This window comes from Podarcis tiliguerta, assembly GCF_965153285.1.
Source record: "Podarcis tiliguerta genome assembly, chromosome: 17".
Taxonomy (NCBI): Eukaryota; Metazoa; Chordata; class Lepidosauria; order Squamata; family Lacertidae; genus Podarcis; species Podarcis tiliguerta.
Window position 1 is genome coordinate 38245240 of NC_139550.1, and position 24941 is coordinate 38270180.

At 46.4% G+C, this 24941-nt stretch overlaps 2 protein-coding genes across 7 annotated transcripts in view; one reads left to right on the plus strand and one right to left on the minus strand.

The window, feature by feature from the left end:
• The window catches only part of EMD (emerin), a 90632-nt gene that overhangs the window by 8862 nt on the left and 56829 nt on the right, over nucleotides 1-24941 (minus strand). The window contains exons 1-2 of one of the 4 annotated variants that reach the window (XM_083421143.1): nucleotides 5323-5995; nucleotides 4431-4499 (exon numbers count right to left, since the gene is read on the minus strand). The exons of 1 other annotated variant lie outside the window; for it this stretch is intronic. In XM_083421143.1, coding sequence (XP_083277269.1) covers nucleotides 4431-4440 — 10 coding nt within the window. In that variant the 5' untranslated portion in view covers nucleotides 4441-4499; nucleotides 5323-5995. Of the gene's footprint in view, nucleotides 1-526; nucleotides 799-4430; nucleotides 4500-5322; nucleotides 5996-24941 lie in introns of those variants that run through there. 2 more of the 4 variants (XM_083421144.1, XM_083421145.1) reach the window with 2 other exon arrangements.
• Nucleotides 6122-20179, plus strand: TREX2 (three prime repair exonuclease 2). 3 transcript variants are annotated; one of them, XR_014506625.1, is made up of 3 exons: nucleotides 13493-13729; nucleotides 15908-17450; nucleotides 17618-20179. XR_014506625.1 is itself a non-coding variant. In XM_083421150.1 (2 exons), the coding sequence occupies exon 2, from the start codon at nucleotides 15914-15916 to the stop codon at nucleotides 16583-16585; it is 672 nt and encodes a 223-aa protein (XP_083277276.1). In that variant the 5' UTR covers nucleotides 6122-6268; nucleotides 15908-15913; the 3' UTR covers nucleotides 16586-20179. The 3 variants fall into 3 exon arrangements, 2 of the variants coding, with proteins under 2 accessions (XP_083277276.1, XP_083277275.1); XM_083421150.1 differs by lacking the exon at nucleotides 13493-13729 and adding an exon at nucleotides 6122-6268 and having other exon boundaries at nucleotides 15908-20179; XM_083421149.1 differs by having other exon boundaries at nucleotides 13500-13729; nucleotides 15908-20179.

Genomic DNA, 24941 nt, shown 5'->3' on the forward strand with positions numbered 1-24941 from the left:
CCCTTAGCCGGGACGCGAAGGCCGAGGGAGGAGCGTCAAGCGACCGCGGCCAAGTTTCCCAAAGTCAAGGCCGCGGGACCGAGGCGGCCAAGCCGACGGCGGCACGGCCTTGGGCGACGCGGCTGGGGAGCGGGCGGGCGGCACTCGGAGCGGGGAGGGAGCGCGGCACCCGCCGCGCCCCACGTGCTCCATCCCGGCGCGGCTTGCCCGAAGGGGCGGCGAGCGAGAGGCCCCGCTCGGCCTTGGCGCTGCCCAGCCTTCAGCCCTGGCCCCTCTCGCGCTCCCTCCGAGGGGCCCCGGCTGCTCTGCCCCCCGGCGCCCCGGCTCGGTCTCGGCGTCCCTCGCTCTCCGCGCTGCGCCTGCCACAGGCAGCGAGCCTCCTCGGGAGAAAGGCCTCGCCCGCCGGGCAGCCGCCGAATCCGGCCACGGCCGGCCGAAGGGCGCTCGGCGGGGCGGGCGGGGAGCGGCGAGGGGGAACCCGCCGAGGGAAAGACGCGAGGAAGGCGAAGCGGGCGCCGCGCCCTACCTGCTGCTGCTGCCTCTGCTAGGGGCGCGCTGGGCCGGGCACCATCGCCGAGTGACTCAGGCGGGATCTCGCCTCGCCGCGCCCGCCGCGCCGCCCTGCCTCTCGGACCCCGCCCGGCTCCGGGGCGGGCCTCCCTCGCGCGCCCTTGCCCCGGGCTGCTTGCCAGCTCGCGCAGGCAGCTGCGGGCCCGACCAGGGAGAGGCCGCCCGCCGGAGAGGAGACGCCCGCCGCCTCCCGGCCCGCTTGTCCGCAGCGGGGCGCACGAAGCCGGAGGCCCCGGGGATCTTGGCGGGGAGGCTGGGGAGTCTCTCCTCGCCTTGGCCGAGCGGGTGGCAAGCGGGACTCCGGCCTGATTTACTGCGGCGCAGTTTGGGGGAGAAGGCGAGAGAAGCCCCTCCTCAGGCAGCCGGACATCTAGCAAGGAAAACCCACCTCTTTATTTTATATCTATGAAAATTTTATATTTAATTCTCGGTTTCTTCCCTGCCAGACAAACATAGAAATATATTTTTGCCATTCTTTGAAGCATCTTGCTATGCCTACTATTGGAGCCGTTTGAAATAAAAATAGCATTTTAGGCAAAATATTCATTTCTGTAACCAAAACTCTGCCTATTAGAGAGAGTTTCATTCTTCCCCATAACTCAATATTTTTTCTTACATCTTTCCATGTCTTTACATAATTATTTTGAAATATATTGGAGTTTTTCACTGTTAACCATATTTCCAGATACTTCACCTTTTTCTCAGTTGTCAGCCCACTGGCCATCTGCCAACCTTTTTTTGCCTGTGCATCCATATTTTTCACTAAAACCTTAGTTTTAGTTTTATTTGTTTTAAGACCTGCAACTTCTCCATATTTCCTTAAAGGTAAAGGGACCCCTGACCATTAGGTCCAGTTGTGGCCGACTCTGGGGTTGCGGCACTCATCTTGCTTTATTGGCCGAGGGAGCTGGCATACAGCTTCCGGGTCATGTGGCCAGTGGGACTAAGCCGCTTCTGGTGAACCAGAGCAGCACACGGAAAAGCCGTTTACCTTCCCGCAGGAGTGGTACCTATTTATCTACTTGCACTATTGAGGTGCTTTCGAACTGCTAGGTTGGCAGGAGCTGGAACTGAGCAATGGGAGCTCACCCCGTCACGGGGATTCGAACCACCAACCTTCTGATCGGCAAGTCCTAGGCTCTGTGGTTTAACCCACAGCGCCACCTGCGTCCTTCTGTGCCACCCACATCCATATTTCCTTAATTCCTCCAATAACTTAGGTACACTTGTCAATGGTTCTTCTACAGAAAACACCACATCACTTGCAAAGGCTTTTATAATTCCGTTGGCCCATCCATATCCCCTTTATGTCAGAATTATTTCTTACCCTCCGCATCAACACCTCTAGGACTGATACATGATTGAAGCAGTGATAAGGGGTCCAGTAATGGTAAAAGATGATTGCCTCAAAAGATGGCAGAAGGATATTTCTAAGTTTGTCTGGCGGGGGGGGGGGGAGGCCAAGGATTAAACATAAGATATTTACAGATATAAAAGAAAGAGGCAGTTTTGCCCGCCCAGACCTCAAACTGTATTATGAGGATGCATGTTTGGTGTGGATTTGGGACTGGATAAAACTGGAATAGGAAGAAACATTAGATTTGGAAGGTCATGATAATAGATTTGGATGGCATGCATACTTATGGTATGGGAAAGGGAAAGTGCACAAAGGATTTTACAACCATATAATCAGGAGATCACTAATGAGGTTGTGGGAGAGATACAAAGATTTAATAGAACAAAAAACACCTTGGTGGTTATCACCAATTGAAGCTTCGTTACTCAAACCACTTGGCACAAAGGGGAAGTGGCCTACATATAGAGAGAGATTTGCTGAAAGACCAAGAAGGGAAATGGAAATTAAAAGATTATGAGGAAATATATCATTTTCAAAGTTGGTTACACTACAGACAATTACATGAGATGTACAAGGAAGACAACAAGAAAGGGTTTAGTTACACAACTTCTACATTTCAAAAGGAAGTTATAGAAGAAGAAGTGAAAATGCTGAAGAAAGCATATAGTATCTTGCTAGAACTGGAGACAAAAGATGAGGAGGTCAAATCGGTCATGATCAAACAGGCACAAGATATAGGACATAATGTACAATTTGAGGACTGGGGAAACTGTGAAAAATAGATTTAAAATTTACAAACTGTTCTCTTTTGAAATAAAATTACATGAAAATGATGTATAGGTGGTATATAACACCAGTACAGATAGCAAAAATGTATAAAACTGGGTCAATCACATGTTGGAAATGTAAAGAAAAAGAAGGGACTTTTTATCATATGTGGTGGGAATGTAGGGAAGTTTAAAAAAAACCTTGGGAAATTATATATAATGAATTGAAAAAAATGTTTAAATTGACATTTGAAAAAAAACAAACCAGAAGCATTTTTGTTAAGGATTGTAGGACAAGACTTGCTAAGAAAAGTAAAGAACTTATTTATGTATGCTACAACAGCAGCAAGAGTCTTGTTAGCACAACAATGGAAGAATGAGGAAATACCATCAAAAGAACTGTGGCAAGAAAAATTGATGAGCTATGCGGAATTGGCCAAATATAAACTGCGTGAAAAGGACAACTGTGACTTCAAGGAAGAATGGTAACTTTTTACAAACTATATAAAAAGACAACAAAATGAATTGGACTCTTTGGCAAGTTTTGAATAAACATTCACAAATTTATTAGCTGAACATGTGATAGATAAAGTAAGGAAATGTACAATTTTACAACATGCAGAAAACAATATATGTAAATAAATCAGGGAGGGGAGATGAGGGAAGTCCTTGGGGGGGGAAAGGGGGGGGAAATAATGTAACTGATTAAGAGGATTGGTAAATTGTTATGTGGAAATTGGTTAATAAAAATATTTTATTTTTTTAAGAAGAAGAAGAAGAAGAAGAAGCAGTGATAGGGGGGGATCCTTGCCTTGTCCCCTTCTGTATCTTACATTTTTCCTGTAATGGCATTATTTACAATCAGGTTTGCAGTTTGTATAAATTGCCTTAATTCCTTTTATGAATATGACTCCTAATTCCATATTATTATTTTTTGTAATAACTTAATCATAAATGACCAAAAGCAAAAAGAAATTCAATAGGGACTAATCTGAGGTGCTGCACCAATATAAGATGAGGGATACGTGGTTTGCTAGTCGTACATGGGAAACGGATCTAGGGGTCTTAGTGGACCACAGGCTTAACATGAGTCAACCTGAGAGTGATGCAGCAGCAAAAAGTGCTTGGAGCACTTCAGGGTTCAGAGCCCCTGAGCCAAGCTGCCTGGCAGTTCTGGAGGTATAGCTGATCTTCCTCCAGCAGGTGAAATGCAAAAGTCAGGCTGTCAGTTCCCGGGGGGGGGGGCGCTCCTCCGCATCTGAGAGTGCAGAGTGCAGTGGGGGGCAGGTCTGAGGGATCCACTCCCTGCTCTCATTTTATCCTATACCCACCCCTAGGGAAGGGATGTGGAACCCCAGCACATCCGCAAAGAGAAGAACATGGGACAGGTGAGTTCGTCCCAGAGCCACTGGCAAGGCTATTCTAAGAGTTTTCTCTTGTATTCCAAGTCCTACTACAGGGGAGGGACACCCCAGGCTTTAGGGGCTAATCCTGGCCTTCTCCCCAGAACATGGCTCCCCAGGGAAGGTGCCCCTCCCACTGACAGCTGCCCCCTCCCCTGCCTTGCCCCGCAGCCCTGCTTCCTCCATCGGTCGCTAGGGGGGTTGGGTTTCCAGATGCTGGCCCAGATGGACTGTGGGTCGATCCAGCCATCTGTCTCTGTACATCTTTGGACTAGCTGCCCCCCCAGCTCATTCCTGCCCTCTTCTGTCCCAAAAAGGAGACCACTTGCTCACCTGACGCCATGGACTGCTCTGGGCCTTGCAGGGGGGCCCACCCTGTTGCTGCATCTTAAGCACCTGAACCTAGAAGAGACAAGACAAGAGAGCGACTCAGAAGCCGGCAGCCCCAATTCTTGGGGGATGTTTGTGTGTGAGGAGGGCCATATGGCCCAATTCCTTCCATCTCTGCAGTTCAGTGACCTGAAAGGGCATCACTAGGAAAGAGGCAGCCCAGACCACAAAGGGCTGGCAGAGAGAGAAAGGAGGCCCCAAGTGCTCTGGGTTCAAGAGCTCCAGCCCAAAGGAAAGAGAAGCATTGCCAGCTGTTTAAGGGCTGCTCTGCCTCATCTTCTTAGGACAGCCCTGCCCTTCCTAGAGAGGGAGGTGACCCCTAGGAGGGTCCTCCAAGCATCAAGGTGTCCCAGAAGAGGAGCAGAACATGAGGCAGGTGGTGGAGTCTTCCTTGGAGCCAGAGAGACCCCCAGGAAAGGGGAGAAGGCTGAGGTCGTAGGGCAGCTGGAGATATGCAAAATGGAGCCAGGCAGAGGTGTAGTTGGAGGGCTGGACTAGGAGGACCTGGGAGAGCAGGGAGAGCAGCCATGAAGCTCCCTGGTGGACCTTGGGCTAGCCTAGCCTACTTGGCAGGGCTGCTGTGAAGATAACAATTGGTGGCTGGGAGAACCATGAAGGCCACCTTGAGCTCCTGGGAGGAAAGTGGGCTAGGAATGTCCTAGTAAATGTAAATGATGAGAGAGGAGAGGAAAGGGGAAGGCAGGGGAACAATGTGGAGGAGCTGAGCTCTCTGGAGAAGACTGGCCGGGTTGATTTCCAGAGAGCCAAGGCTGTGCAGGGGACCCCAGGACTCGCCCCCCAGGAGACCAAGAGAAAGCAAAGGAATGCTACTTACAGTCTGCACATTTTGTTCACGGAAAATTCCACCCCCTCTCTAAAGTAACTAACTATCTAAAATGCCTGCCAAAGCCTAACTCTGACCCCACCCCCAGCACTTCGCCTAAGCCTAAGCCCAACCCCTGCCCTAACCCTACACTTACCCCTAACTACTCCTCTCTACACAAAATAAATATACAGTGGTACCTTGGGATATGTTACCCGAGGTACTGTATATGGTAACGTAATTTTGAGTTACAAACGTGGCAAACCCGGAAGTGTATACTTCCAGGTTTCACCGCGCGCGCATGCGGAGAATCACTCTGCGCGCTTTGCGCGTGCGCAGAAGCACCGCCTCCAGATATGGACTTTTGGGGGTAAGTACGGAGCCCCAGGATGAATTAAGTTCATATCCGGAGGGTCCACTGTATACAAAATATATACAAAATGTGCACATGTGCACAAAATAAAAATGTAAAATAAAAAATATGAAAATAAAGAACGGAAAGTAAAATACAAAAGTAAAATAAATGTTTAAATAAAAAGTAAAATAATAAAATCAAAATAAATCGAATCAGATAAAAGTAATTAATCAAATCAAAATCAAAATAACAATCAAATGAACCCCTCTCCTTATTGTCTCCAACCACCACCAACTCCTCTCTCTACTACTCAACTCGCCTCACTACTAACCCACAATGGCTGCCTGCAAGTGTGTGGCCTTTAAGGGAGAAGCAAGAGATGTCACAAAGGAGGGCAGGTCCTTGTCACCGTGGCAACAGTGGCCCCTCCTGAGAGGTGATGCTTCTCTGTCAGAACTTCTGTTCTGCGTCCTTCTGCAGGTCTTCTGTCCTGGGCGGCATCTCCAGGGTGGGCTGGGAATGTCCCCCCCCCCATCCGAAACTCTGGAGAGCTGCTGCCAGTCAGTGCAGGCTACTTGAAGAAGGATATTGAGCAGCTGGAAGGTGAGCAGAGGAGGGAGACCAGGATGATGAAGGGTCTGGAAACCAAGCCTGATGAGGAATGGTTGAGGCAGTTGGGTATGTTTAGCCTGGAGAAGAAGAGACTGAGAGAGGAGAGCCATCTTCCAATATCTGTGGGCTGCAAGAGGGAGTAAGCTTGTTTTCTGCTGCTCCCGAGGGGAGGGGAGGAGAGGAGATTCAGACTAAACATTAGGAAGAACGTTCTGATGGTAAGACTCTCTGTGACGGTGGTGGACTCTCCTTCCTTGGAGGCTTTTAAGCAGAGGTTGGATGCCAATCTGCAAGGGATTCAGCTGCAATTTGGGGAGCACATAGCACTGGCCTACTTTACAGGGTTGTTGTAACCACACAGGGCTGCTGAGCATCCGAAAGTGCCTGACAAATGTTCAGCCTTCTATTTCATTGTGAGGAACAGCTGCAGCGCATCAGGAGGCGTCCCTCAACTTTTGTTTCTTCTCTCTCCTGCAGCCAAAGGGGCCGGGCTGGATTACCAAATAGGCAGAGTAGGCACTGGCCTATGGGCCCCACACTTTTTAGGGGTCCCGCGACAATGGATCAAAATAATATTTTGATCTTGAAAGAAAATGACAATCAAGCTTTCTTAGTTCAATGTTACTCCAGTGTGCGCATGAGGCCTGCCCCCCAACCAGATTTTGACTGCCAAGGGGCCTCCACAGGGTTTAATTCAGCACTGCCCAGTGAACGGCCCAGTATACCAAAAGGAGCATCTCCACCCCCATTGTTCAGCCCGGACACTGAGTTCCAGCTCCAAGGGCCTTTTGGCGGTTCCTTCCCTGAGAGAAGCAAGGTTACAGGGAACCAGGTAGAGGGCCTTCTCGGTGGTGGCAACTGCCCTGTGGAACGCCCTCCCATCAGATGTCAAGGAAATAAACAACTCTCTGATTTTTAGAAGACATCTGAAGGCAGAGGAGTAGGAAGGGGAGTAGATGGGTGCAGAACGCCACAGGTGTTTCGTGAGCCCAATTTTTTTTAACAAAAACCCTCATATTTTTGTCATTTTGTCACCCCCCTCAGTGATGACACCCGGGGTGACCCACACACCCCGCACCCCCTTCCTCCACCACTGGCTCTTCTTGTGTTCTAATTAAGCTCTTTAAGAGTGGGTGCATATCTGCACCGGTGCTTGTTTTTTGCAGTTGTACTCACACAGCACCTCAGCTTCCTGCCGTCCACATCAATAGTGGGCTGCAAATGAGCGAAATTAAGTAAAAAAATTAATTCATAATAAATTCTCATCATGAAAAACAGGTTTTAAGTGCTTATGCTCACAATGTTAAGTAAATAAATCAGAAAATAACACTTGCAACTGTAAGTATCTTATATTTCCTTCTTTTAATAATTTCAATTTGGGGGTGACAATAAATTTTATGCCCTGGGTACCACCTGACTGTGCTATGCCACTGGGGACAGAGGGATCTTTTCCCATTTATGAAGGAAGTGTCCCAAGGGTCACAATTTGGGAACACCATTTATTTATTATAGATTGGACAACCATATATAGATAAATATCTAATATACTAAAATGTTCTGTCTGCATATCTCCACCTCTCTCTTCATTAAACCTATGGACAGGCGTATGTCAAACTTTTGGTCAAAATAACTTTTGACTTGGATGCTGGCTGCAGGCTGATCACCACTGCATAGAAAGGGAAAACGTTACAGAATTTGCAAATATCGCAACAGTACCAAAATATGTGGACTATTGCAGAAAAAACGACACATAAGTTGCAGCTCTCCAAGGGCTGAATAATACATGGTGGGATTTTATTATTTATACTTTGAATACAGACTTAATTGTCTGCACCATTATGTGAAATTTCGCTATATCGAAGGACTTCTGTCCTCTAAATGTTAAATTATGTTGGAGCTGTGGGTCTTGTTCTGCTACTATACAGTTACTTATACTGTATACATTTCTGTTTCCCAAGGAAAGGATTTTTGCAACCCATTTTCTGAGAACCTTGTCAACACTTTCGTTTCTATTCTTCTGGGATACTTATTGTTTCTGTTTCCCAGAGGTTCCTGGAGGGCAGCCTTAGTCATGGAGAGGGACTGAAAAGAGGGTAAAGGAAAGTGAAGAAAAGAGGATCTAAAGCTGAGCTCTATGTAGCTGAGGAAGTGGAACCCTTTGGCAGTTTCTGATCATGAAAAGGCACCACCATTCGTTTGTTCACACATTACCTTTGTATTTCTTGGGTTTCCAAATCTTCAAATGTTAGCAGCAGCATTCAGCGGAGCTGCCTGATGACTCTGGAAGGCTCCTCTCCAGAAAACGCTGTCTGGCAGCCACTGGTCTCAGAGATCACTCTAAACCTCTTGTTGACTAGCTGGATGTGCGTGTGCACAGCCATGCACACACACAAATAAATACATTTAGGACACCCATAGTTTTTTATTGGAATTGATTCCTATATTATTGCTGATGCGAAGAGTTTCTGAGTTTTATCCAAGTTTAATGACTCAAAAAAGAGGAAAGGGAAGGCTCTTGTGTGTAGTGTAGAAGCAAATGCGGCATTTAATATAATCATAGAATTGTAGAGTTGGAAAAGACCTCCAAGCACCATCTAGTTCAACCCCCTTGCAATGCAGAAATCGCAACTAAAGCATCCATGACAGACGGCCATCCAACTCCATGTGACAGCCCTTTAGATAGTGGAAGGTGGCTATCATATCGCCTCTCAGTTTCCTCTTGCCCAGGCTAAACATATCCAACTCCCTCAACCAGTCCTCATAAGGCTTGGTTTCTAGACCCTTGAAGTAGTCTGGCAGGAAAAGAGCCTGAAGCCTGAATTTTAAAAGGGAGACAGTAGAATTTGAGGTACTAGCAGAGTTACATGTAAACTTTAATACACTAGATCTAGGGAGCTTTAACACACCCCTCCCCAGGAACAATTAGAACTATCAAAATCTTTAGACATTCCTCTGACTAATATGAGCCTTAGATCACCAGAAATCCTAAAAAGTCTCTAATAATGAATTACAGAATATTGTGTGTGTTGTTCCTGGGGGGTTTTCGGGGGGGGGGAGGGATGATGAGCAATCTTAAAAGAAGGGGGGATGCAATTATCTAGCAGAATTTCAACAATTAAAATGATGGCTGTTCCAAAATTTACTTCTCTGTTTTACACATTGCCAATGGAGGCTCTACTTTATATACTCCAGTGATGGCAAAAAAGAGAGGATAGGGTACTTTCAAAATAAAAGCCCTAGGACAGCCAAATATTTTTGATATAAGGACAGTGGTACTGGTGGCTGGGCCATACCATATATTAAAAATTACTATGAGGCTTGATGTATTTTTTCAAGGAGGAAAATGGTGGGCAACACATCCAAATAGAATACCACTTACTGAATTGACCCTGGGAACTCAGCCAGCCAGAACTTACCCAGTCCTTGTTCCACTGGAAAGCCAGAGGAAGGGCCTGGGTTGTGATTTGTATACTTCTACTGCAGAGCGCCATCCCTATGCCTGCTTGTGGCTGTTGTTCATGCTGGGAAAAGCCAAGGGGACTCGCAACTTGAGTTCCTGCCCAGTGAGGAGTGTGGCATCATCTGACATCTGGACCCAGCACTTTGCTTGATGTTTGAGGTTGCTTGTCTGCCATCTCCCCTGACCTTGGGGGAAGCATCCCTAGTGGGTATTGGGGTCCCCTGGTCTTTGGACACAGATTCCTCCTCCTCCACCGATTCTGGACCAGGCTTGGTTCTGACAAGGTTTTACAATGCTTCAGGGAAATGCTCAGCTTAAGACCAAGAGGCTTTTGTTTTAATAACTGTGGTGGATCAAATACTGAGGACGTGTGTTTTTCTCATACAAACCTTGGGCACTGGAGGCCTTGTCAAGGGTTGCTCATTTAGAGGGGCACAGAGAAGAAGACAATCTCTTGGATATGAAGAGAAATGGCTTCTGTGACTCAGAGCAGAGGTGGGGGACCTGTGGGGGACAGTTGTTGGACTCCAATTCCTCATCATCCCTCACCACTGACCATACTCCCTGGCACTTTTAGTGTTAATGGGCCACACCTGGGGGAATGTTGGTTGCTCCAAAAAAATGGGATGCTATCCTCAGGGCTACACATCTGGTGCACAAGATTTAGGTACCAGGTAAGATTTTCCCTGTTGTCTTTGTCCATGGAGTTTTCTTGGCAGGGATACTGGAGTGGCTTGCCGGTTCCTGCTCCAGGTGAATCATGTTTGGTCAAAACTCTCCACTATGACCTGTCCATCTTGGGTGCCCTGCTTAGCATAGTTCATAGCTTCTCTGAGTTATTCAAGCCCCTTCACCACGGCAAGGCAGTGATCCATGAAGGGGATCCTCAACTGATTGGTTCAAAATTGGGAAAGGAGTACGACAAGGCTGTATATTGTCTCCCTGCTTATTTAACTTATATGCAGAATTCATCAGGCGAAAGGCTGGGCTGGATGAATCCCTAGCCGGAATTAAGATTGCCGGAAGAAATATCAACAACCTCAGATATGGAGATGACACGACCTTGATGGCAGAGAGTGAGGAGGAATTAAAGAACCTTTTAATGAGGGTGAAAGAGGAGAGCGCAAAATATGGTTTGAAACTCATCATAAAAAAAAAAAATGAAGATCATGGCCACTGGGCCCATCACCTCCTGACAAATAGAAGGGGAAGAAATGGAGGCAGTGAGAGATTTTACTTTCTTGGGCTCCATGATCACTGCAGATGGTGACAGCAGCCACGAAATTAAAAGACGCCTGCTTCTTGGGAGAAAAGCAATGACAAACCTAGACAGCATCTTAAAAAGCAGAGACAACACCTTGCCAACAAAGGTCCGTATAGTTAAAGCTATGGTTTTCCCAGTAGTGATGTATGGAAGTGAGAGCTGGACCATAAAGAAGGCTGATCGCCGAAGAATTGATGCTTTTGAATTATGGTGCTGGAGGAGACTCTTGAGAGTCCCATGGACTTCAAGAAGATCAAACCTATCCATTCTGAAGGAAATCAGCCCTGAGTGCTCACTGGAAGGACAGATCCTGAAGCTGAGGCTCCAATACTTTGGCCACCTCATGAGAAGAGAAGACTCCCTGGAAAAGACCCTGATGTTGGGAAAGATGGAGGGCACAAGGAGAAGGGGACGACAGAGGGCGAGATGGTTGGATAGTGTTCTCGAAGCTACCAACATTAGTTTGACCAAACTGCGGGAGGCAGTGGATGACAGGAGTTCCTGGCGTGCTCTGGTCCAGGGGGTCACGAAGAGTCGGACATGACTAAACGACTAAACAACAACAGCAAGATTTTTCCTATTCATCTGGTAATTTCATTTTAGTTTCTTCTTCTTCCTCCTCCTCCTCCTCCTCCTCCTCCCTGCCATTCACCCTGAGGTCCCAGGGCAGGTTACAACAATGTTAAACACAACATTAGCAACAATTTAAAACAACATTAAATCTCAAAACTAGGGTGCCTCCTAAAAAAAATATATATCTCAAGTCAATTGTCAAACGCCAAGGTAAAAGGTTCTACTGTTCCAGGTCTGAGTGCTGCTGCTGCTGTTAAATGTAAACCACGTTGAAAATTTTTGCTTAAAAACCCCTCAGGGGAAAAGAAAGTAAGTCAGGGGCATAAGCAAGCAAGCAAGCAAGCAAGCAAGCAAGCAAGCAAGCAAGCAAGCAATGATCAATCCCGGATTCCGTAACTCATCTGCCCATTTTAGGGACTCTAGATAAGCGGCTCTTTTAGGCAAGTGCCCTCTAGAGGGCAAAGAGAGATTTGCCTCCAATCGAATAGCTCCGTCCCTTCTCACCTTAACTGGTGGATGCGCTTTCACGGTCCCTGCCGGATGGAGCTGCCCGCTTTGCCCCCCCGCCCCGCCCCGCGCCGTCTTTTGTTTCTGTTCTTCACTTTCGTTTCTATTCTTCTGGGATGCTTTTTGTTTCTGTTTCCCAGAGGTTCCTGGAGGGCAGCCTTAGTCATGGAGAGGGACTGAAAAGAGGGTAAAGGAAAGTGAAGAAAAAATTATCTAAGGTTGAGCTCTGTGTAGCCGAGGAAGTGGAACCCTTTGTCAAAATTACAAAGTGAATTAATACAACCTAAAAAGAAGACCATCTCTAAAATGTACAATTTGCAGTTAGAGTGGGAACTGAAGGATGAAACAACCAAAGAAGTAATGATAAAGTGGGCAAAGGATTTTGGTCATACAATCCAACTGGAAAATTAGGAAAGGTTGTGGAAAGTGGATATCAATTTCACAGCCTGTTATATGATAAAAGAGAACATGATGAAAATGTTTTACCGCTGGTACCTCACTCCGGAAAAATTGGCTAAGATTTACAAAAAGCAGTCAAACGTATGCTGGAGATGTAAGAGGGAACCTTTTATCACACATGGTGGGGATGTAAAATTGTAAGGAAATTTTGGAAAGAGGTATATGAGGAGCTGAAAAAATTATTCAAGATTTCGTTTGCCAAAAAGCCAGAGACTTTTTTGTTAGGCCTAATATCAAATGACATTCCCAGAGATAAGAAAAATGTATTCCTTTACACAACAGCAGCAGCCAGAATACTGATTGCAAAGAACTGGAAGGGGGAGGAAACCTGCAGGGGTAAGCAAGGAAATAATAAAAGAATCAGCCGAACAATAATTAAATTATAATAACACAAGAAGACGGAAGAAGTTAAAAAAAATTGAGATCACACATGGGTGGAGGGGAACGGGGGTATAGGGGAATCTGAAATATTATTTATGATATAAAAGCTTCAATATAAAATTTCTAACTGTGTTGTATTTGTATACAGCAAAGACAAGTTTAGAGTAATTAGGTATATTTAAATTTACTTAATTATGTAATAGGTTTACGTTAGAAAATGAATATGGATGTTGAATTTGATGTTTGTAATTTTTATTTTTTCGGTTTTGGAAATAAAAAAAATAAAAGAAATAAAAAATAAAAATAAAAATATATCTCTCAAGTCAATTGTCAAACGCTAAGGTAAAAGGTTCTACTGATTCAGGTCTGAGAGCATGGCTGCTGCTGCTGCTGTTAAATGTAAACCACTTAAAAACCCCTCGGGGAAAAGAAGGGGCATAAATCAATCAATCTGTAATGATGATAATGATAATCAATCCCGGATTCCGTGACTCATCTGCCCATCTGAGCGGCTCTTTTACGCCAGCGCCCTCTAGAGGGCAAAGGGGGGTTGCACCCACTCGAAGGGCTCCGTCCCTTGGCTGCTGAACTGATGGATGCGCTTTCCCGGTCCCGGCCGGGCGGGGCTGCCGCTTTTGCCCCCCCCCCCCCGCCGCGCCGTCACGTCCGGGGCCGGGCGGGCCGGGCTTGCCCGAGCATGTTGCTTTCGGTTTCCCCGCAGTCCGCCTTGAAAAGCCTGCCGCGCGCCGCCGCCCAAAGTCCTCGCTGCGTTTGTCGGGGGAGTCGGCAGGGAGCTGTAGGTCACCCGGTGAGTTTGACTTGGCCAACTGGGGGGGGGGGACCCCGGGAGTTTTCTTCTTCTTCTTCTTCTTCCTCCTCTTCTGTCCTCCGGTGCTCAAGGGGCAGGTGGAGGAAAGGAACTGCTGAGAGGAAAATCGCCAGGTGCTGTTCTTCGGTTTTTTAAACCCTGGGAGGAGTGCGATTTGCCACCCGGTTTTCTTTTGCTCCCCCCCCCCCCCGGAAGCGCCTCCCAATGATTTCCTGCACTTGCTCCCGAGTTTGTCGGTGTGCATTGGGGGTTTATAGCATGTAAATTGCTTTCCTAGACCGAAGCCCGTCCGGTTGAGCCTTCCTGCTTTCCTTTGGCGGCCGGCCGGACTTCTCTGGCCTGACAGGGAGGCCCTTCCCTTCTTCTTGGTCCCGCTACTTAGCACAGTATTCAAAGGGCTGCTGCCCCAGACCAGGGGGCTCCATTGGGCTCGCATAGCTGTTGATCCTGAAACCCCTGTCAGCCGACTTAATTGTATGCTTTAGACTTTGAGATTCAGGAAACTGTATACTTGTTATCAATGTATGTTGCCTTGGAAATGTTACTGTCTTGAAAGGTCACTTAGAAACAACTTAAACCAAAAGATAAATAGATTGAATAGTGTATCCAACATAAAGCCATATTGTACTCTGAGTAGAACCATTGACATTAAAGGACATGATTAGTGCTGGCCCATTAATTTCAATGGGTCTTCTCAAAGCAAACATTGGATACAACCCAGTAAGTTTTGCTAATAGGAGAGGAAAATACATATTGCCCCACAATGCAGTTTTAGCAGTTTGTTGTGTCTCTAGGCTCATCCTCTCCTGTTGTCGTCTTCTGCTTATTTTTTTTAAGCACCAGCCACTTGTCTTCTGGAACACGCTGCACTCCCTTCATCACTGGGTGGTCCTTTTGAGTTAACTCTCCAGTTCTGTGATGTTGTGTGTGCATGTGACAAGAAGAGCATTCTACATGTTTCCATGCTGCATTCACACATTATGCCTCCTGCTGTTTCATTCTTGCATGCCTTTTGAATGGAGCTTTCTTCCATTGCCAGATGATGAGAACAACACTTTTTAGAAAGCTTTTCACTGTACTCCAGAAACCCTTTATGGGCAGTGGATTTGGACCCTATTGGATCTGATGTGAAATTATAGATTGCTCTGAAAGAGAAGTCTGCGGTCCAGGGCTCCTGTCCATCACTCCGGGGCAGGGCAGGGGCCGCTCCCAATCAAAATGACAAAAATCATTTTAAAGCATTGAAAGTACTCAGTTAACTGAGGTTGTGCCCCCCCCCACCAAAGTCTGCCCCTTTTGGGGGGATATTTTTACCCATGATTTCCCCAAAACAACAACTCTTGAGAGGGAGGGGGGCAGCTGTCCCCCTGCCTCACCTTGGCTGTGCTCATGCCTCAGTCTGATTTTGTGACTGGGGTGGCCAGAGGTAGTACGCAGAGGGACATCATCCCATTGTCAATCCTTTTTGGTGTATTTAAAAGTTTATCCATAGTGACAGAATGCCCCACCTGTGCCCACAGAGAGTGTCAACATACCAAGGATTTGCTCCTTCAAATGGCACCTTGAACCAATTGCTGCCTAGGAGGCAAATGCCAACTTCAGCCTTCCTGGCCCCTCTTTGCTGCTCCTGTTCCTGCACCAGGTGTACTGCTGCCTGTTGAGAAGCCAGGAGGTGGAGCGGGCTAGTCTTGCCCTGGAGAGCAATTGTAAGAACTTTGCTGCATTTGCAGCTGTTTCCAGGGAGAAACCTCTGGCGTGGAGAGTTGTTTTGTGGTGGGAGTACAAATGCAATTTGTGCTCAATTCGTGGTGTATCTGGGTTGTTGCTGTTTTATATTTTTATTGACGATTTATTCTACTTTTGTATTAAGGCTGTAATTTCTCCTTTATCAGTCTGTTCACTGCTGGTGTGGGGGACTGAAGTGTTATGCATGCAAGCCTGGGTGGAGCTGTTAACCTCTGGTGAAGAGATGAGCGACTTCTGAAGTTTGGCAGTGCAGCTGAGACTGCTGTGGCATTTGTGTGAGCTGAAGCTCTGTCTCTCCACATGTAGGGGAGAACTGCGCTCATGTTATTGCTTTTCCTTATGGCCTGGTGGTGTGGATTTAATCTCTGCTTGCGTATATAAAGATTCTAATGTTCTTTTCCTCTGTGCCAGCCAGCCATGGCAGCTCTGCAGGACTTCCAGACATTTGTCTTCCTCGATCTTGAAACCACCGGCTTGCCCCATGACCAGCCTCGCTTGGCTGAGCTCTGCCTCTTTGCTGTGCACCGCCGTTCACTCCAGTGCTCTCCGCTGCCGGGCACCCCCCAGCTACCCCGCATCATAGAGAAGCTCACTCTCTGCGTTGATCCCCAAAAGCCCTTCACCCTTGAAGCAGAGAGGATTACTGGGCTGAGCAACCGAAACCTGGAGGAGAATTGCAAAGCAGATTTCAACCGCGGTGTGGTGGATATCCTAAAAGGGTTTCTGTTGCGGCAAGAGGGCCCAGTCTGCTTGGTGGCTCACAATGGCCTTGGCTTTGACTTCCCCCTGCTTCGTGCAGAGCTGTGGCGAGTGGACGCTGACCTGCCCCTGAGCACCGGCTGCCTGGACACACTGCCAGCCTTGAAGGAGCTGGAAAGATCTCCTGGCATGAGCTACCAGCTTGGGGCACTGTTCCAACATTTCTATGGCCGTGAGCCTATCAGGGCCCACTCAGCTGAAGGTGATGTGGTCACTCTTCTGCTAGTGTTTCTTGCCAAAGCCCCTGAGCTAATGACATGGGCAGCTCGTAATGCGCAGAGCTGGGGGAAGATTCTGCCCATGTACCTCCTAAGCAGAAGCAGGAACTGATAGCAAGAAAGATGACATGACCTCTTTCCCCACAAGTGCGCATCCACACAGATCAAACCTTGAAGTGTCCTCCTGTACTTCCTGTGTGCAGTGGAAATGTGGAAGATGTTTGTACTGTGAGAAGTTAGTGATGTACGGCAATGACTCTTCTTGTGCCCAGACCTTGGTTTGGGGTGTGTGCCTGCAGCATTTCTAATCTTGTATTGGACACCTGTTGATAAAGTGGCTAATTTCTTATCTATCGCTTGGCTCTGGGTGGGGTTTCAAGGTCAGCTGCCTCTTAAAGGAGCCCTGGGATCCCATACAGGCTCTGAGAATGTTTGTTTGTAAGAGATAACAGGGGCTTGGAAAGAACCACGGCATAGTGAAGGCCCTGCATCCCAGCCCCTGTAGGAGTCCATCCACTGCTGTTCTGAGGGGGTCCTAGGGTCTGAAGGAGCCATACGTATTGCTTATTCTGTCTGTAATCCAGCTGGGATAAACACCTCCTATCCTTCACTCGTGGGTTTGGTCACTGCATTTGGAGCCAGTAAAAGAACCAGTCCCGTTGGCAACACGCTGCAATGACCAGCCTCGGAAGGCCAGGCAGATGCAGCAGGTGGAGTGTTTGCCTTGGAATTGTGGGGCTCAGTGTCACATCTCCACCATAAATCTCAATGGGTAACTTTGGGCAAGGCACGACCTCTCATGCCTGATGGGCGCAGTTTTTAAAAGGTGAAACCAGTGTTGCCTAAAAACAAGTTTTAGCTACATTTTAGTAGGTTATTGAAATTACTTTTGTAACTGCTTTGAAATAGCTTAGGGGTTTAGAGAAGCCGTCCCAGTTTCTGATTTGATCCCAGAACGTCCTGCTTTTTCTTAGGATGTCCCTGTTTTCATTGGAGAAATGTTGGAGCGTATGGCAAAGGAGTGTTATAAGGATGAAAGGTACTAAATAGATATTTGGTAGTATAGTTTAGCAATGATGCTTCCCTGTTTCAGATAGAGGGAGTCCCCAGGACACATTCTTCCCACTCCAGACATGTTCTCTAGCGGGGGGGGGGGGGGTGTGGCTAACCTTTGGACTCCATACTTTCCATCCAGCATGGCCAACAGGGATGATAGAAATTTGTGGTCCAGCAACATCAGGGTTTCCTGTCCCTGGTCTAAAGGTACTTTGATGCAGCCACGTTGCTAACATTAGGCATGCTTGGGGTCTGATCAGTGCCTGGGTGGGCTACTGCTTGGAAGCCCCATGTATGATGCTCTGAACTCTGAGGCTGTAGTCCCATGCACACAGTTCTATGGGGTTTTCTGAGCAGACATGCCTCAGATTGCACTGCCAAGGAAACAAAGGGTATGAATGTGATAAAACGAATTAACAAGAATAATTTATCCAAACTTTTTTGTAGGGGAATTCATTTTTATTTGGGGGGGGGGGATAAGGCACAACCTTCTCCCATATGTCTACAGTGGTACCTCCGCTTATGAACTTAATTTGTTCTGGAGGTCCGTTTGTAACCATTCATAACCCAAGGTGTGCTTTCGCTAATGGGGCCTCCCGCTGCTGCTGCACCCCCGGAGCATGACTTCCACTCGCATCCTGGGGCAAAGTTCACAACCGGGAGCATCTACTTCCAGGTTAGCGGAGTTCATAACCTGAAGCATTTGTAAGGAGGACGGTATGTAACCCAAGGTTCCACTGTATTTACTGAAGTAAAAAGTCTATTCACTAAATTTGGTGAAAAGGTGATAGGGAGAATTATTTTTGAAATGTGCATGTATGGCTATCTTTCTACAACTCTACATTATAAACAATTGTGAGGTTTTTGCATTGTCCCTTCTTACCTACAGAAAGACAACAGATGCCAAGGATTTTTTTTCTTCCTGAGGTTATATGGAAGTAGGGTATAATTTAGGTGTCCCATCATTAATCATTGTATAAAGCAGCTATTTAAGTATTACGATTAATTAAAACATTCGGAGCATACCAAGTTACATATGAATTGCCATAATGAACTTATGTCTCATGAGCAGTAAACATACTTAGCATTTTAGAGTGTTAATTTCCCAAATACATTGTTAATCACTGTCCTCTGTAAAGTTGCTCTCTATTATTATCAATGCACACCAGTGCTTTATGGGGCTGAAATTTGATGAACTGGTGTCAAATCTGAACGAGAAGTCCTACAAAAGAAATTTATGAGGCAGGTATTGGGGCTTCCTCCTGGGACTCTGTTGACTCATCCGAGAGCTGAGTTGGGTCTCCCCTCAATAGCGGCCAGAATTGATCTAGCCTATTTTAGCTACTGGCATAGACTTTGAGGACCATATTCTCACCAAGCTCAGCTGGTTGGAGCAGCTAAGGACAGGAGGTTGGGTACAAAAGTGTCAAGACAAGCTTAGGGCTTGAAATCTGCATCCCCTCCATGAAATATTTATCCCTTAGCAAACGTAGAAATTGGATATTTGACCATGACGCCAAGCAAGCCAGAGCATTCACAATTGCTGCCTGTTATTCTGTTTGGGACCCTCAAATTAAGGACAACCATTCAAGGCCTCACTACCTTGGGATGCTGACTTCCCCACATAGGGCCTTTGCATAGGGCCTTTGTTGAGCTTCGGTTTCAGCAGATGCCCTCAGCATCCTTAGAGGGGAGATACCTTGGAATACCTCAGATGGCATGGAAACGCATTTATGGATGTAATCAGGTCGAGGATGTCTTGCACCATTTGTTGGTTTGCCCCTTATATACGGTGCCCAGAGAATTTTTATCTCCTATTTTTATTGGTTCTCAGATTGATACCCCCAGGAAGTGATAGTTAAACTCTCTACAAATTACTTATCTGTAGCCAAATTGCTCTGGCAGCTAAGAAGCTTTGCTTGTTATATTAATGCATTGTGATTTTAAATTTTGTGTTCTAAGCGTCTATGCTGTAGACTTTTATAGACTTCAGTTTGTGATTTTAGAGGAAAGCCTTGCTTTTGCCCTCTGTGTGTGAAGTCTTTGGCTATATACAATTAATTCAACTGAATGAATGCATCAAAAAAATATTAACAATGAATTGCAGAATATGGGTGGGGCAGACTGAAAGCGGCTTACCGCTGGCGATTGCAACCCTATACTCACTTACCTGGGAGTAAGTCTGTTGAACTCCTCAATGAACTTAGTTTTGCATAGACACCAATAGATTGTGCTGAGGTATGTTTTGAACTGGGGACTTCTTAGTTCACAGCTCGGTCTATTAGCTGCTATGCTCTCATCATTACCACCAGGTGCCTTCCATGTTCAGTTGCTGGTTGTCAGTATTGGCTGTTCAGGAGTATTTACAGGTGGCCTTATATTTGCCTTATATTTGTCTCTGTTGAATCATGCTTTGATTGGCCTGATCTGCTGCTGGATTAACTAAGACTTTTCAAGAAGTCATTTGTGCTGCTCACCATTGCAACATCTTATGGGCAGTGAATTACATAAATAATTGTGGGTTCCTCCTAGGATATACTTCCTGTTTATCCTGTAAGCCTGTTGCCTGTATATTTCATTAGTGGCCTGATTTCTTGTGTGTGCCTCTCATTTACTCTGTTGCAATGCCCAATAAAAGCTCTTTTTAAAATTGCTGTTAGTCTTCTACTTTATGTTTTGCAGTGTCAAATGCCAAGGCCAAAGGTGTACAACATTTAGTCAGTTAATCGGGTAGATTAAAGTAGTGCCTGACTGAGCAGATTTTAAAAAACTGTTTTTAATGCAGGTACTTACAAAATCTATCAGTCACAGATGGCATTTTCCTACTTCTCGTGCATTAGGGCAGTCTTTGATAACCATTAGCCCCAACCACCATAACCAGTAAGGAGGCATGATGGGAGATGTAGTCCCAAAAAATGTACCTAGAGGCCCATTTGTTCTCCATCCTAAATGAGTGCACTGGCAGTTAGTGCTTTATCAGCTCTGAATTTCCAGATTAAAATGGCAGGAGTGTCTGTCTGGCACCTCACATTCTGACTCAATGGATTTTAATGGGGGAGGGAGAGGTTTTTGAGTCGGGGGGGGGGGGAGGCAAGGCATATAATGCAGTCACATTTTCAGCCTGATTTCCTTCGCCCAACAAGCTTCATGTTTAAATACATGAAACTCTCACACTTGTGATACCAAGACAGAATTACCAAAAGAGTCAGTGTACAGCAGGGTTAGCGTGTTGGAATAGGCCTGGTGAGTCCTGGGTTCAAATCCCCAATCAATCACAAAGCTCCCTCAGTGATGCTCATCCTCAGTGATCCCTCATCATCGCCCCAGCCCAGCATACGTCAGAAGCTTGTGAAAACCAAGTGGAAAAAAGAGCAGCATTTGCACCACCCCCAACTCCTGGGCAGAAGTGCTGGATTCTTCTTTCTTACATCTGTACTGTTTCTTATCCTGTGACCTCAGGTTGGAAGAGTGACGTTTCACCTTCTACTTTCAGAAAGCCTTTCCACAGCAAAGTGAGGTGTGTGATTCTCCATCTCCAGTCCCCAAATAAACTTGACTGGCCCTGGCTACCTACTATGTGTCTGGAGGGACATTTGCTGGTCTGCATCAGGCAGCAATATACCTCGGCCAGCCCTGCACAAGTGCCCCAATGCTGAAGGACCGTGCACATCAGCCAAAGTATCACAGTGTCTTTTGCACAACTGTTCCGGGCACCCCTGCATGCATACAGTGGTGCCCCGCAAGACGAATGCCTCGCAAGACGGAAAACCCGCTAGACGAAAGGGTTTTCCGTTTTGGAGGTGCTTCACAGGACGAATTTCTCTATGGGCTTGCTTCGCAAGACGAAAATGTCTTGCGATTCCTGGGGTTTTTTTCCCGCTCCCCACCCCCTTTTTCTAAGGCACTAAGCTGTTAATAGCCTTTTAGCAGCTAATCCGCTAATCCCTTAAGCCTTTAATAGCCGCTAATAGCCGCTAAACCGCTAATCCGCTTGCTTCACAAGACGAAAAAACCGCTAGACGAAGAGACTCACGGAACGGATTATTTTCGTCTTGCAAGGCACCAGTGTATTTTGTCTATGCAGGGTGCTGGCCCTGCCCCAATGGATGTCAGTCTTGCCCCGACCCCCTGAATGGCAATAAGGAGGCCTCCAGCCAGCTTCTGGTTTGTTTATTGCAAGTGAAGACAAGGAGGAATAGTCAACTATAATTTACGGGTGCTTGTTGGCATTTCTGTTTGTATCACTGAAAACCCCCAATAAGTTCAAGGGTTCAGGGTTCCCTGCAATACTTTTCACAAACACCTAAGCAAGAAGAACAAATGACCTCAGAGTTCCAGATTTCAAATGTAATGCTGTTTCGAAGTGGCAGGCGTTTCTGGAAGGACAGCTGATGGCATTCTTGTTTGTGCCTTGCAGCAAAGCCTCCTCCCAGCCCTTAGCAAACAGGGCTTAATGGAGAAATCAGTCAGTCAGTCAATCAGTCAGGAAAGGCTATTTTTTCATCTTTCAATTGGGTGCGATACAATATGGGATTTTCCTGCACATGACTATTTGAAACACATGGGTGTTGCTCAGAAGTACTGCTGTGAGGAAACATTAAGAAACCCTGGGCACAGTTTCCTCAAAATCACGTCTGTAAAGCATCACCAGCAAAGGCCTGGCCTTCTGTTTTTCAGCAGCCCCTACCTGACACAGAAGTATGCAAGCTTGTATTTACATAAATGGGGATGAATCCTTGTGCTGTATCTTCACAGTAGCCTTGTCAAGGTAAAGACTGTAGTGTTATACCTCTCAATTATCCTGCTTTAAACAGGACATCCTAGCATTACAGAAGCCCCCCCCCCCCCGGCTTCTGACTGGATCCCGGGGGGGACATGGCTAGCGCAGGGGAAGGGTGTGGCAATAGAGGCCACCAACCAAAATTTTACCACCCACATGACCAAAAATAAAAATAAAAATAATGCAATAACCTGCTTCCACACCAGAGGTAACTTCAGATGCATATTGAGTTATTTTTACTTATCAAATGTTCTGCATTAAGCTGGGGGCAGGGATATAAAATGTAAAAAAGGAGGGGGAGATTAAATGTTCTATAAAGTTCAGACTGCAATTTCACTGCTGATAGCATCGTGTGGATGCTGTGAGCAGCACCAGTTCAACCATAAACACCTTCCGAAAGCTATGATGGGCAGATACTTTTCTAAACTGCTGAGTGGCGGGGCTCATCCAGACTTGCCCTTGTCCCCCCAGCTTTCTCCCCCACCACCCGAGGAAACCTGATCTTTACCGCTGAATGGGAACAAATGTCAACTGGGTTTTCTCCAGATTGATGTTTGCTCCGATTTGGCGCTAAAGAGGTAAGCGGAAGTGTGGGCGAGTCCTCACACGGACCTGAAGTGACTGGGTGAATCAGAGACCAGAGGGATGCTATGAAAGGGGCCTTGGCTTTCTCCAAGAGGTTTGGCAATTTCATCTCACTAGGAGGATTTTGGGAGACATAGGGCTCCCAAATAACAAATGCAAATGCATTATTTGCTAATGCATCCATTACCTGAGCAGGTGTACAAACTTGGACAAGGGCATGAAGGGACAGGTCTGCAGGACATAGGTGGTTACATCCATTTTAGTTCATTCTTACATTTGAGTTTAAGAGATATAAAACATGATAATAATGACACAAAATAAGGACACTTCAAATACTTATTTTTTAATACATTTTCTTTCCCTTTTTATTTGGTTTTTATCCACTTTTTTCTCTATACCTTTTGGGTGAGGGGGCAGATTTGGGGGATTAATGCATATTTTTCCTGTCATTTTGCTGCTGTTGTCGTTGGTATTTTTGTCATTTAAAGATGGAAGAAAAAATCACGATATCGACCGGGGCAAAGAGCCGGACAAACTGAAACGCACAATTACGGCACGATCAGATACACAGACACTGAGTAATATATAGTCAGAGTGCCTCTGGGAATGTTGGGAGGGGGAGATGGGGAGGGGGATGCTTTGGCTGCTATGGAAAATAGGTTGGTTTGGAGGCCACAGGCTGCAGATTAAGAGTACAGGAGCAGGAATTTTGGGTTAGGCCAGGAAAAGAAATAGGTCCATAGGAAGAGAACCATAAAGATGAGAAAAAGAAAGAGGTGAAAAAGAAGATTGGGAGAAGGGTAAATCAGACAGTGAAATGAACTGGAGACTGGGGGAAGGAGGGGTGGGGGGAGATCAATATTATCCTGATCCTAAACAAATTTACTTGGAAGTAAACCCAGATGGAACCAACTTCCAGCTAACTGCTAAAGATTACGACCTGAAACCACAACCACAAGATTACACCCTACAATTCTATGTGAATTAATCAAGAATAACTACAACACTTCCTCACAACTGTCATGGTGCAGCAAAATCCCCATATAAACCATAGGCCTCCTTTCTGTGTATGAAGGGCAGTATACTAATAAATAATAATAATAATAATAATAATAATAATAATAATAATAATAATAATAATAATAAATTATTGTGAGTATGTGGAACCACCAACGGGCTCAGTACCCTGTGGAAATTGTGCAGAGGCCCAGTCTGCCTGGGTTCCCCGTTGGACCTAGACATTTCTGAGCCACAACAGATGCTCAGAAGTAACATGGCAGCTCTACATACAGGTTCTGTGTGGAGGTGTCAGTTCATACAATCTGTACGTCCTGTGCAATTCCTGTTGGGCTGTTTGCCTGACAGAAACCCCACACGCTTCTCACAACGGCCTCAGAACTAAGGTCGTGGGGACACACCTGAATCACCCTGACTGTGAGTACAATGAGTTGAGAAAAGGGATCCAAGTGGCTCCACTTTCAAGTATCTTGAATATGCAATCTTAGAAGGAGAAGGAAAGGGGGGGGGGAGGAAAAAGGTTGTATAACAGAGTCTCCCCCTTGGTCCTCCCCCCGCCCTGAGCTGTGGGCCCCAAGCTGCACCGGTGATCATGGCATACATGCTGGTATAGGGGGAAATAATGTAGCCCCCAGAAATACAACTCAGTGGGAATGATACCCCACCCCACATTTTGCCCTTCGTCTCCCCTCCAGAATAAATCCTTCTGCAGAGATTACGTACGCACACACACAACCTCCAAACCGTAACAAACACAGCAATGCTGTGGGTCCCCCGTTGGGATCACCCTCCTTTTAACACCCCACATCCCTAATACAGACCAACAGGGAGGAGAAGCAGGAGACAATTTCCCCCAATATTTTGGTTGCCCTCTATCCTGACCCTTAAACTTTTGGGAGGAGGGGCTGGGAATGGAGAAGTGAGTGTTAAAAACCTTAATTAAAGCGCTGAATATAATATTGAACCCCAAACCCCTTAATAAACCCCAAATCTGCCGGGCATTCCGACACTGAAGATGGCAACTGAATCT